The following is a 14,702-nucleotide window of genomic DNA, read 5'->3' on the forward strand; positions in this document are numbered from 1 at the left end:
TATTAGAAAAAAGACAAAAATAAAACTTGTGATATATATGTCTTATTTAGTTTGATAGATTTACTATATTAATAGATTTACTGTATTTATTTAAGCTTTGATATCTCTAATGTAATAAGTGCTTATACTTCACATTGCAAGTGGGAATTTTGTTTTGGAATTATGGAATATTCTATGATATAGTCTAAATCTGTTCATTTGGTTATTAGGTCGATTTTAAATTATATGTTTCGGATTGGTTTAAAATCTGATTTTGTGTCTACATTGACTTGCATACTATTTTAAATTAATTTTAAGTTGGGTCAAATCAAATTTAATTATTAAATCGGATAAATATCAAATTATTGTGTCTGTTTTGAACATTGATCAACGTAAGTTAAATAAAATCTTGTAATAATGTACTCACGATATGGTGCAAAAGTCTCAATGGCCTAAATAAGTTAAATAAAAATATTGAATCTAGTAAAAATAATTTAATTTCTGTTATGTCTAACAAAAATAACTCAAATACAGCTAAGTTAAAAAATACTTATAGTAGAAAACAACTTAAATTTAGTTTTGCAATTTTTATTTAAGTTGGATATCTAATACTAGTATTTGATTCAAGTTATTTCACTAAAATCTACTCTCATTATTATTATTATATCCAGTGTATTTCGCTTATAGAAATTACAATTAAGATATGGGTAAAATAAGAAGAGCATTATTCAATTATTGACTAAATTCATTCTAAAATAAAATTTAACTATCCAATTTATATATCACATTTTATAATTTATTTAATTCCTTAATTTTCATTATTGACTTTTGGTAGTTGTGTACATGATATTTTTAATGGCTAAATTTTTCCTTTTATTTAAATTACATGGTAGGCTAAGAGAAGAAAAATATATTATTAGATGAAAATCAAATTTATAATTTAATTTAAAAAATAATACTTACTCAAACTAAAATAAAATTTTGATAATAAATGGGAAAAGTTCAAATTTTGCCTTTGTACATAAACATATAAAATGAACAAGCATGCAACAAAATGAGTAAAACTACAGAAAAAAGACACCAAAATAATGAATGAAAAATTTAAAAATGTTCCACACCCAACATTAGACAGACACTGGTCAAAACACACTTTTTTCTCAGCTTTCCCAAAAAGCAAAAACCTCAAAGAAACCCCCCACTCACACTACTCCATTCTTCTGCACTCTCTGCTTTCTCTCTCTATCTCTAGACTCTACCCCTCCATTATCAAAGCTCCTTTCTTTTCAATGGCATTTCTTCATCCCTTTTTTCCCTTCTTCTACTTCTCCTTCTTCACCTTTTCCCTACTCTGTTTTTCTTTTTCTTCTTCTTCTGCTGGTGTTTCAACTACTTCTCCTACTGATGTTGAACTTGTACTGTACAAAATCAAACCTACTTTACAAGGTAATACTGAAAGTCTTCTCCTTTCTTCATGGAATGCAACCATTCCTCTTTGTCAATGGAAAGGTCTTAAATGGGTTTTCTCTAATGGTACTTCTGTTAACTGTGATACTCTTTCTTCACCTCATTGGTCAAGTCTTTCTCTTTACAAAGACCCTTCTCTTCACCTTCTATCCCTTCAACTTCCTTCTGCTAATCTTTCTGGTTCTATTCCTAGAGAAATCGGCCAACTTTCTGCTCTTCAAACCCTTTATTTGAGTGTTAATTCATTGTCTCAAGGTGTGCCATTAGAGCTTGGTTACAGTTCTTCACTTACAGATATTGATTTGGGTCAGAATTTGCTTACTGGGTCTTTATCTCCTTCCATTTGGAACCTCTGTGATCGGCTCGTTTCGCTTCGGCTTCATGGTAATGCTCTTTCTGGTTCACTCCCTGTACCTGCTTTACCTAACTCTACTTGTGATAACTTAAAGGAACTTGATTTAGGGGATAATAAATTTTCTGGGTTGTTTCCTGAATTTATAACTAGGTTTAGAAATGTTAAAGTTGTTGATCTTAGTCATAATATGTTTACTGGTGTGATTCCTGATGATGTAGCTCAATTACAACTTGATAAATTGAATTTATCTTACAATAACTTTAGTGGGTTGTTGCCAAATTCTGTGGGAAGTAAGTTTGGAGCTGACCCTTTTGTAGGGAACAATCCTGAATTATGTGGGTACCCTTTAAAAAGTTGTAATGGAGGGGGTAATATGAGTCCTGGTGCAATTGCTGGTCTTGTGATTGGTATGATGACTGGTAGTGTTGTTGCTGTGTCTGTTTTGATTGGTTATTTGCAAAATAGGAGGAGGAAAAATAGGGGAGATAATGAGGATTATTTGGAGGATTGTGAGGAGGATGAAACTGGTGGTGAAACAGGTGAAGCAAAGCTTATAGTGTTTCAAGGAGGTGAGAATTTGACATTGGAGGATGTGTTGAATGCTACTGGACAAGTTATTGAGAAAACGAGCTATGGAACGTCTTATAAGGCGAAGCTTACGGATGGAGGGACTATTGCATTGAGGTTATTGAGAGAAGGTTGTTGCAAGGATAGGAGTTCATGTTTGCCTGTTGTAAAGCAGCTTGGTCGTCTTCGTCATGAAAATTTGGATCCCTTGAGAGCTTTTTATCAGGGAAAGAGAGGAGAGAAGCTGCTGATTTATGATTATGTTCCTACCAGAACTCTTTATGAGCTTCTACATGGTATGTTTCTTTCAATGTCTTGTTCTATTTGCTGTTTCTTGTGCCTTTTCATTGGACAGGATTAATGATATACTAGGAATCTTTGACCTGTTAAGATAGAGACATAAATAGAAAATTGCATAAGATACCTAATTTGTATCCTTTAAGACTTAAGTGTGTGAAAGTAGAGGTGTTCAAAACAGGTTGGATAACCCGGTATTTACCCGACCTTATAACCGAATCCGACTTCACCTGACGTTAAAATGCATTTAAAATAATGTAAAAATCAATGTGTACACAAGATTTGTTTTCGAACCGACCCGAAACACTTGACCCGAAGTCAACCCGAATGAACACCTCCTCTATGTGAAAGTAAGTACTTAATAGACTACTAATAAGATACTGATATAGTTACATTACTCCTATTTCTCTGAGTTTGCAACACTTTCTTAAGAAGTATTGCACGTAGCTTTTATTTGTCTGACAAGATTATATGAGAGCTTCTAGAGTCAAATATTGCAAACTTAAAGAGATGGAAAGAGTAATGGACAAGTTGTCAATAAGTATTGCACCTAGATCGCATTTTTTATCTTAGCAAGATTCATTCGATTGCTGTAGATATCTAGAAAAAATATTTCTTATGTTCTTCAATGTGATTAAATTTTTCTTCCCAGTGGGTTGGAAGAGTTCTCTTTATTGCTGATTATTAATGTGGTGTTATTCCGAGTGCAATATGTTTTTAATTTTACAAGCCCTAGTGTAGTTAAAAAACTAGTAATTCATGTATGATTGGTTTGCTACATTAATATAGCTAAAGGACTAATGTTTGAACACACTGAAGTTTTTAAAATCGAGAACATAGTGCAGCTCTTACCAATTTAAGTTAGATACCCAATAGATACTACATTAATATACTTGGTTTCCATTCAGAAAAATGAGGTATGTTTTGGATTAGAAGCTGTCCTTCTGGTTAAGTGACTTAAATCCGGGCTTAATGGAAACCGCACTGGTTCTGGTATTATGGTTAATGTCCGATTTACCTCATTTTGCTAGAGAACAAACAATGAAACTGGGTAAACATGATTGCGAGTGCAAGTTTCCCTTTTGAAAGCACCAGGCTGGTGCAGTTTTAGCCAGGAACCGAATTGATCACCCATAAACTTTGGCAGAAGCTAAAAAAAATGCATGTACCTGAAATTGATATATTTAGTTCACAATATATGTGATGGGTTGTAATCGTTGCATTGGTGTTATCCATAAGCCACAACTGCCGGTGTAAGTATCTACGTTGCTTAATTCTTTTCATTACCTTAAGAAGTGCACATAATTAGCCATTTTGATATGATCCGTTATAATCCATAACCATTAACTATAAATCTTTGGCTTCATTGGGAATGGAGAGGTTATTCGTATTGTGATCATCATCATACACAGTGTATCTCGCTCATAGTTGCTACGATCAGGCTCTGAGAGGGTTCAATAAGGGATGGAAGACGACAAACCATTCCCTTATCGAAGGAGATAAAGAAGTTGATGAGAACCTCAGCTCAAGACAGACCTGCAAAGACAAAAATTATTCCTATTGTGGTTGCAATAGGTGAATAGTAGTATTTATTTATGAATTCGTTCTTTCACTTGTTATCTTATACTGTAATGTCCAAACATTAAACTTGAAATCCGAATATGATTATTGATGCAATTAACAATTTTTTTGTCTTTTTTCTGTGTTTACTGAATTGTGAAATGTGTTGAATCAGATCCTAAGCCAGGTAAACCAGTACTGAACTGGGCTAGACGCCACAAAATTGCGCTTGGTATAGCCAGAGGACTAGCATATCTTCATACAGGCCTAGAGATAACTATGACTCATGGAAACGTGAAATCCAAGAATGTACTAGTTGATGATTTCTTTGTAGCTAGGCTTACCGAAATTGGGGTCGACAAGCTAATGATCCCGGATGTAGCTGATGAAATGTTGTCCCAACTGAAGTCAGAGGGATACAAGGCTCCGGAGCTTCAAAAAATGAATAAATGCAATCCAAGAACTGATGTATATGCATTTGGTATATTAATGCTCGAGATTTTGATCGGAAAGAAGCCCGACAAAAACTCACGAAGCGGTGATTATATGGATTTACCGTCAATGGTGAAAACCGCTGTTCTAGAAGAGACAACAATGGAGGTCTTTGATGTCGAGGTTCTAAAAGGTATAAGAAGCCCCATGGAAGACGGGTTGGTTCATGCATTGAAGCTTGCGATGGGATGCTGCGCTCCAGTGGCTTCAGCTCGACCCACGATGGAGGAAGTCGTCAAGCAGTTGGAGGAGAATAGACCAAGAAATCGGTCTGCGTTATACAGCCCAACTGAAACTAGAAGTGGGACAGGTACTCCTTTTTGATCATCCTTTTTCGTTTTTTTGGTAGGTCGAGAGGTAAAACCTGTGTGTCTCTAGTGTCTTAAGCAGTAGGAACAAATCTTCTTACATTGAACTGATTTTTCGAAGTGCTTGTAATTTGGGCTAGAAGTAATGATATTATGCAAAGTGATTCATTACAGATTCTGGGTTTCATATTAAACTCCGTATATTATGCATTTATCCCCAATGATCCCTTGACGTATAACTTTCCGGGTGATTTTGCTATAAAAACAGTTCTACATTGCTTTCCGGTGGTTTGATGTACCCTGTAGAACGTATTCTTCGGTTTAACCTTGTACTTTTATTTCGGTTTGTTCTTTTTTGCAATATGATAGAATTTTTTCTCTACTTTTCAAGAACATCTCGGTCACATAATTTTTCCTTTGCCATAGATCAATGCAGGTTGCTCAAACGAAAACCCGCAATCGATTCAAATCACGTTTAGTCAAAATTCAAACCAAATCAATTCAAATTTTCCGAAAATTTGAATGGAAATTGCGAATAGAATAAGAAAATTAAATTAGCTTACAAATTGATAAACCATACGATCAAAATATTGAAAAATAATCGGCCGAATCATTTGATAAACCATATAATCAAATCAAATTATTGAAAAATTGTCCAACATTCAAATGAAATCCTAATTAAATTTGGTTTGGATGTTGATTTTTGGTTTTGGGTCTGATTAAACAAAATCGGTACAAAAATGCTTCAGTGTTTTTCCAATGAGCATGACCTTATACCACCTATGCTATGATCCTTTGTGTCGAACGACGTATATTCTATGTCTTACTTCGAATTAGTCTAGATAATGTTTTTGCATTTAGCATATCCCTCCACATCTCTAGCTTAGCAATTATCTTATCTCATCTCTAGTCGAAAGAAGTGACCTAGCAATACTCACATACATATCACTATGTTCGAGTCTGGAAAGCGCACTCTATATTACGCCCTTTTGTTATTTTGAATCTAGCTCCTTTCATAAGACGATGATTGTCACTAACTTACCGCAATCCTCCCCATCATCCGAGCTTAGAATCGACAACAAATATATGAGCATTCGTAGGTGGAGTTGGATTATCCAAGTCATAATCCACAAAAAATCTGCTTTTGAGCCATGACAATATCACTTTCATCAATTGTATGTGTTTTAGATGCCCACCAGATACCACGCATTTCATTAGTTCGTGTCACTTCAAATTATAAGTACATGTTTATCCATAAAAAAGTAGGTTCATTTGAGATGGAAGAGTGAATATGCATTAATTTCAGACGATAATCTTTCTCCAATAAGGAACTCTTGCTAACATCTAGCCTAGAGTTGAAAAGACAGCTGCAATTGGAACCCCCTAAATTGAGCTTGGTAGGTCTATATTAATTAGATTTGTATTGTAGATCAAAATATTCTCACATGTCTGTGCCAAAAAATGGACCCACCCTTCCATATGCTAATCAAATGGTGGGCACTTTTGTATGTTTAATTCTCATTAATGTTATTGCAAGATAAATTTGAAACAAAAGAAGCAATATGCACATAAAAAAGAATGAAAATGGCATCAAAGTTAAATAGTGTTACACAATAATGCTTACAATCTCCAATTCCTTGTTCTAATTTGTGTTTTCTGCAATTTGGACTATAATTGATTTTCTTAATCTGAAAGAAATGCTACTAGAGTAACAGAGAAAGTCACTCAGAACCTATGACAGAAAGATTGAGTTTATAATTGGGATAGTTCAGAAGAGATGCTTAAATATAACATAGGAAATGAACAACGCTTCCAGATTCGCCTCAATTTCGGTTTTTAAAATAAATCCGGACAATGAGAGCGAGATGGAGCGACAAGGGGAGTTTAACAATTGGCTTAGGCCTATATACTCACTGTTCTTGAATAAGAGTAAAAAGGGGAATTTAATTTTTGTTTTTTCTTTACTGTGGGTTTTGTGTGTTGTCTGTTGAATTTGTAGTAAGTCTGGGTAAATTGGACTAGCATTGTCGACCACGACGACAGCTGAGTGCACCAGAACCAGCAGTAAGGGTGCCAACAAGGCTTGATGGCTTGGCTGCCAAACTGGAGGCTTTAGCATAGCTAGCACCAGCTCCTGAGCCTGATGGGGTAAAGAAGGCTCCATTTAGTAGCAAATCACCTTCTGATCTCCAGTTCCAACTCTTCCAATTTCCGTCACTTGTGACCCTCTTGGTTACCTGTCAAATGTACAACAATTAGTCATATACTGAGAAAATAATATCACCGTTTTACATGTTGACTTGTTTGACTAGAAGGTTGTCCAACCAAAAAACGAGAAAGCCATTTACCAAAAACACACCCTTTAATATAATTGTCTGTTAATTTATAACAATACAAGGTGATTTTGTTTATTAATTAGGTGGGAAAATATGAGGTCAAAATTAATAATGTAATTGTAGTAAAATTAAGGAAGTGTTCAAAATAAAAAGTGTAGCAAAATCAAAGAACACAGATAGTATTAGATACTTTACCTCTTTAGCAAATGGGTTTGCTGGGGCAAGATATCTATTCCCTTGGCTATTAATGGTGGGATCTGCACTTCCTCCTATGGCATACATTTCCCAGTGAGTATAATCATTGTTAACAACGTGGAAGTGTCCATGTCTACACCTTGGCATCCTCTGCATAAGTCCTTCTCCAAAGTGATTATAGGCAATGGTGACTTGCATCACTTTATCCCTTACATATGAGTCCGCGTGACCAAGTAACATTACCTGTTTTCAGTCAAAAAGGAAACAAAAATTATTGTCACAACTTAGGTCTGTTCGGGGTTCTGGAAATGTGCAAGGTTTTTCTCACTTTATCTTTAGTTTAATTACTTGATTTTAGGCTCCAAAATTTTTAAAAATGTAAAATAAATAGGGCCTCAAAATCTATTGTGAGGATTCTCTGCCCCTAACTGTAATTAATTCATAATGTAAGAATGTGATTGAGATTTTACCTCATTGTGGTGAGTGAAATAATTGTTGGAAATGGTAATGGCAGTAGAGCCAATAACAGCATCAATGAGCCCATCAGCACAATTAGACAGAGAGTTATGATCAATCCAAATATGACTCGAACCAAAGATAGAAATCCCATCACCATCAGCTACTCCTCTAAAACCATAATGAGAAGGTGAATTTCTAACCATTGCATTACCGGTTGGCTTACAGTCATGGATATGGATACCATGGATAATAATATTGGTAATAAATTGGACGGTAATGCAGGCTCCATTAGCAATATGAACATTTGCTCCTCTTCCATCAATGGTCTTGAAACTATTCATGATCAACTCTTCTTTTAATGTGATCACCATATCCCTTTGGAAAATGATCCAAAGTGGCTCCTCTTGGATGACAGCATGACGGAGTGTACCTGGTTTTGGGTTCACTGCGTCATGGTCACTTGGATCAGTGACCACATAGAATCGACCATCACGACCACCAATGGCATTGCGTCCAAACCCAATTGCACAGTCCGCAAGCCGTTTTCGGTTATTATGCCAGTCAGATTCACATCTCCAACAATCATCAATTGGGTTCCCTGTTCCACATGAGAAATATCCTAGATTTCTCCTTGCTGTACTGTTGCTAATACTCCTGCAAGTTATGATATATATAATCAAATCATAAAATTAAAGGCATATCTATACGTCATGGTATGAATGCAAGTATAAAAGAGTTTCTATTTTTGAGACTTAAAACTATCAACTTATTCTTTTAAAAAATTAGTTTTTAACATGATATAAAAAGTCAACGTGACGTAAGATCAGGAAATCAAATCTTATGCACCTCTTAGTAGGGGTATTAGAAGAATTTGTATTATATCCACACTTATTTTAAATGCTACCATTTAAGAGGATGTGATGAGAATATAACATATTTTGGAATTCAACTATCAACTTAAGCTTTGACTGTGGTAAGTTTTCGACGCAATGAGTCGGCACTTTTTACAATGTTAGACTAGTCATGTGACTACATGTGATGATCATACAGAAGGGATGCATTACGGATCATATGGAAAAGAAAAAAGGCAGGGGTAGGGAGAATTTATTTCTACATCCTTGTGGTCTTGAGGTGTTGGAGGGTAAAGAGTAGATGACATAAATGAAAAGAAAAGGACATGATATTAGCAGTATGTAAAATAAGAATAATGAGGTGTCGGTGGGACGAACTAATTCTACTATAAGTAACAGAAGACTTCTCCCTTAATTGAGATCACACATTCTACCGTCAATTTGCCTGTTTTATCTACAGGGATGTCCATAATCCAAATCTAAAGCCACAAAATAAAAACATATCAAATCTTTGATATGAAATGTGGCCTTGTCTTTGCCTCAAATCAGACTTATTTTGATTGATGAAAGGGTCCAAGGGTTCTTATCATATTGCAAAAATGTGATTTTAAGTGCACTTGTTATAATGGTCATTAGGTGTCTTAATGCAAAACAGAGAGTACAATGAAATGAAACAGGATTGTAAATAAAAATATTAAAATTGAGAATGGAGATTATTATTGTTAATAGTGAATAGCAAATACGTCATCAAAATTATTGGAAAAAAATTAAATAAAAGCTTTCAATTCATGTGATTTGATTTGCAATAGAAATAAAACATCTATTGTTGTCGAGTTCTTTTTAAAATTAGTGTACCAGAAACAAAACAACCTAAGACTAGATGATAAAGCTGGGCAGAGTCAAATGCTGTATAAATTAAATCAAATTTTATATTTATATTTATATAGCGTGCAAGAAGTAACTTCAATCTAAGAGTGAAATAAAGAATGACATCTTGATCTTGAGTTAGCAGTGTTATGCTTCTATAGAATATGTAGAAATGGGGAAAAAGACATGGCAAATTAATTACGTTAGGCGCAGATCTCGCAGCAGAGGCATGTGGAACATAAAGTTATTTCTAACATGGGAGGGCCAAATACCAGAAATAAGGTATTCTATTGGTATATTAAATTATATAGGTAGCCAAAATTCATGAGCAATGTCCCTAAGCAACTAATAATATGACCCAGTTTTATCAAAACAAGTTTCTATTAGCAAGATTGATTCACATTATTTATTTTCTTTGATACTCCTTTTCATTTAGCATATGTGTTCAATACACTATTACTATCTTTAATTAATTGTGCATAATTGAAAATTGTAATTTGTTGATATTAATTGTATTGAGCTGAATAAAACAAATCTCATTTGATTAAATAGTATCAAAAGTCAAATGGGACACTTAAGCTGAATAGGAGAGATATAACAACTTCTGAGGGAGAATTTATAATGACTGAATATACACAATGTTGCTTTGTATAAATGAAAGAAATTATTTCTTCAATCCTTAAGAGCAATCATCATTTGCAATGACTCTAAATCAAAATTTCATTCGTTTCATTTTGCTAAAGAAGTGTGTTTTTTATCTTCCATTATAAAAATTATCCGGTTATAATACTTCATACTGCAAAATTATTATTCTTGAAGACAAATCCACTTAAGTCTTAATTAAAACACAAGTATCTAAGAACCTCAGAATGATACTGCTGAGAGTCTCTGACAGGTAGAAAAAACTCAGAGTCACAGATAATGGGGCCAACTGCTGTTTAAGAACTATTTATGCAAGAAAGTTCATTTGACAGAATCTTATTGGGTTATAGTTATAACGTATAACAATAGGAGTAATGTGAACTGTGAAGTCAATATTTAACTTTTAAAATAAATAGTTTTGTATAAGTGAATTAATGTCCTTTTTGACTGTAAAACTACCGTCAATTGTGGCATAATAGAAGAAAATGACATGTTACTAATATAGTAGTATGGTATGTCCACTACTTTGACATGCACGTTCTTTGTTTGAAAATATTTATGAGTAGGATTGTGGTGGGTATGTTTTCTGGTTGCTCAGCATTTATGGTGTGTCATACTCCTAACAAGCATTTCAGGGAATGCATTTTACCTTTGGACCATGGATACTATCTCTTCTGGTCGCTCAACTACAGCTTGCTGGTTTTTCACTCCTGCTTCTTTGGCCCTGAATTCATCATTTTGTTCAACAAAACACCGTCAAATTCATTTTTCCATACAAAGACCCAAAAGAAACTTACATTGTAGAATAAAATGCATGTTTGGATGCAGTAGCGAAATCAAGATTTTAATAATCAATCCATCAAATTAATTAGTAGACAAAAAATAGAAAATGGAGGGGCCATAATATTTTATTTAATATATTTAAGAGTTATATACATATTTTTTAAAAAATTCAATACAATTTACAATTTTTGGTGGTCCCTAATATACTTTGCGAATGTTTAGATGTAAATGTAACTAATTTTGACTCCCCACCCTTTTTTGTAGTCCATCAATAACTTTGAAAATCATTAACACTAAACACATTACAATATAACATGATGTGAATTGAATTAAAATATTTAACAACTATATTTTTTCGTCTTGACTAAATCGAGACAAATTTCTACAAATTTAGTAGTACAAAACAATCTATTGTAATTCTTTGAAATATTATTAATCTACAGAAGAACGATTTTTATGATTTCAAGTACAAAAGTCGCATGAATTATTAGATTAGGTCGTGGCCTATTCAATTAAGATTGCGTTAAATTTGATAATGTGATTGATCTTTGCTTCTGAGCTTTGGTTAATAAATCTTTTAGTGATTAAGATGATAGATAATTATAGAAAATAAAGAAGAAAAATTTAGGACCATTTCAAGAGTGATTTATTAATTATTAACCAGTGTAAACAGTAATTTTGGCATTGTTACTTACAAAAAATGGTAAAACTTTGCATGTAAAAACATGCCATTAATTGTAAAACAAAAAAAAAGTAGCAGTACAAACAGAACCAAAAAAGAGTAACAACCGACGTCGTTATTTAATGACCTAATTTATGATTTCCCTAAAATTACAAATAGACCTGTACGGCTATACTACTACTATTGTTTACCACAATATGGCTATTCAATAACTTTTTCAACATTGCCATTAATTACTAATTAGTGTAACAATCTCCAAAACAGAGCATCATAATGCATTAATTTTCCTTTTTGGATCAACTACAAAACTAACATGAGGAATTTACCTTTTTTTATCAGTAAATTGAACCTTGCTTATTAAAAGAATGAAATTACTATTTTATTCAATTAAAATTAGTACTACAGAGCTTTCAAGCAGCATACCTATCCGCCATTGATGAATTCATGATACTTTTCAGCTGTTTTTCAATCCTGCACACAGAAAATCGCAATGAAATCCAATTTCAACTTTAATTGAGAAAAAATTCAACGAATTCGAAACAACGTAGGTGAAAGTACCTTAAAGTCACAAGTTCATCTTCATCTTTGTGCAATCCTCCATTGACGAAGCTCAAGAAAAACGCGGAAATCAACAATGTGAAAAGAGTAAAGTATCTAAGAGAAATTTCCGCCATTACTCGCGCCTTAATTTCTTCTCTCGCCTCCTTATTTTCTCTCTCTTGTAAATTAGGATACAGGAGAAGTTGTGTAATGAGGGAGAGTGAAAAGAAAATGGCAAGTTGAGCGGGTTTTTATAATAGAAACAGAGGACCTAACTTGCCTTCATTTCCTTTTTTGCCTTTATTTTCTTTTAATTTTAAAGTAAAATAATACTCCCTCCTATTTATAGATTATGAGACATTTAGTTTTTGACACTATTTACGTATTACTCTTAATTTGTATTTTATTCTTAATTTATAAATTAGAACAAAGTCAAGTGAGATCTTGTTTGATTCGTCTCATTACAAAGATTATTAATATCCACTTTTTATAATATTTCATTATGTTTAATAAGAAATATTAAGCATTGAATAGTGTGTTAAATTAGACTGGACTTACTGTGAATGCCAGCATATTAACGGGGGACACAAGTGCACACACTTCATAAGCCAAGGACATCCCAAAACCATATGGCAATGGGGAGAAGGTCTCTAATAGCTTATAAAACGTGTACACCATTTTCAATTTATCGATGTGGGATAACTCATGCCAACAATGTGAAAAAGCAAATGTCCAATATGAAAATTATACTCCCTCCTATTTATAGAAAATGGAATATTTACTTATTGGGTCAATTCACTGAAAATGTTTCAATTTTATTTTTGTCATTCTTTTTTACCCTTCTAATCTTACTACAACAACATAATAATACATGAATATCAATGACTTTTATAGAAAAAGAAAATTTTTCATCTACTTTTAAGTGATCTCTCACCTCTCTTTAAGTTTGGTACAAAACTCAAATGCCCCATTCCTTATGAATAGGAAGGAGTATATTTTTATTTAAAAAAAAAAAAAAGGCCAAAAAAGGGGTTTACTAAACGCTACGACTTCCTTTTAACCTAGGCTGATGGATATCTAACATTATAACTGCCACTAACTGAACGCTACGACTTCTTGGCTCTAGGCCCAGGAAAGCTGGAAAAGTGATTAACTGTTGCTTCGTCATTGGCCTTATTTTGCTGATGTATAATTTTGGTTTGATATACTCAGCTTAATCCAATTTTATTTTTTAATAATAATTTGCCACTTTCTTTAAACATCTCATTTTATATGAGATCCTCTTATTATTAGTTGGGTTATTATGTATTATTAACTTATTCTGTGATTGATCACTTTAAAATTATAAATGATCATTTTAATATACTAAATATACATTTATATATTTATAATAACTTTTAATTTCATTCAGTACAATTTAATCTTTATTTTCATTGATGATCAAATACCTATGTTTTTTTTTTCAAAACACTATATTTGTTTATCTATCATGCTAAATGCGCTGTTATGGTTGCAGAAGATCCACTCACAGAGACATTATCATTTTCACTCTGGGCATTTGCAGCTTGATTATTGGTATATCGATCGGTCCAACACGGATTGAAATAGGAATTAGTTCTACGGGAAGCTTTTGAAAACACAGCGCACCCAAGTAAATAAGGAACGAGATGAATACAAAAATTAAACGAGATCAAAGAGAGAAAATATAGTTCTATAACTCTCTAAGACATACTCCACCGGTTCTTAAATACTTGCTACATTGTTGTTATTGGCAGTTTTGCACTATTTATCGTTTAAACTTATTTTATGTATTGTGTCTAATTTGTAAGAAAAAAATATAATCAAGTAAAATCTTGTTTGAATCGTCTAACTGCATAATGCTAAAATATAAACTTTTTATAATTTTTAAATTCTAGATATGCATAGTTTAATATATAGTCCCTTGCTTTGTTTCCAATGCAAACTTTAAATTCGAAAAATTTTAATTGCGAATTTTTAAAAATTCTAAAAAGCTGATATTTAGAAAATATATATATTAATACAAATTTAATAAGATCCCACATGAATATGTCGATGAGGAATTGTAGTAAAAGTTTGACACTAAAATTCTTATGAGAAGAACAAATGAAAATAGAAGATGTAAATGATTAAAATAATACGTTAAATTGCATAAAAAGTCAAATATAATATATATAAAGAAACGGATAAAATATGAGTAAGTTTCCCTCACACAACAGGATAAATGTAGACCGCTTAGATATTCATTGCTTAATTTGTAGAAGAAAAAATTGTGAAAATTGATGAGAATAACCTTTTTCATGTTAT

At 32.9% G+C, this 14,702-nt stretch overlaps 2 protein-coding genes across 2 annotated transcripts; one reads left to right on the plus strand and one right to left on the minus strand.

Moving 5' to 3' along the window:
• Window positions 1–1,010: 1,010 nt before the first annotated feature.
• LOC130813132 (putative kinase-like protein TMKL1) lies at window positions 1,011–5,305 on the plus strand. Its single transcript, XM_057678871.1, has 2 exons — window positions 1,011–2,661; window positions 4,398–5,305. The coding sequence occupies exons 1-2, from the start codon at window positions 1,068–1,070 to the stop codon at window positions 5,036–5,038; spliced, it is 2,235 nt and encodes a 744-aa protein (XP_057534854.1). The 5' UTR covers window positions 1,011–1,067; the 3' UTR covers window positions 5,039–5,305.
• Window positions 5,306–6,347: 1,042 nt separating this feature from the next.
• Window positions 6,348–12,610, minus strand: LOC130813133 (probable pectate lyase 8). The gene is made up of 6 exons (XM_057678872.1): window positions 12,396–12,610; window positions 12,261–12,308; window positions 11,022–11,096; window positions 8,024–8,666; window positions 7,554–7,796; window positions 6,348–7,259 (listed from the first exon to the last, which is right to left on the minus strand). Exons 1-6 carry the CDS (start codon window positions 12,509–12,511, stop codon window positions 7,041–7,043), a joined length of 1,344 nt encoding a protein of 447 aa, XP_057534855.1. The 5' UTR covers window positions 12,512–12,610; the 3' UTR covers window positions 6,348–7,040.
• Between the last annotated feature and the right edge of the window lie 2,092 nt (window positions 12,611–14,702).

This window comes from Amaranthus tricolor, chromosome 5 (genome assembly GCF_026212465.1).
Source record: "Amaranthus tricolor cultivar Red isolate AtriRed21 chromosome 5, ASM2621246v1, whole genome shotgun sequence".
NCBI lineage: Eukaryota > Viridiplantae > Streptophyta > Magnoliopsida > Caryophyllales > Amaranthaceae > Amaranthus > Amaranthus tricolor.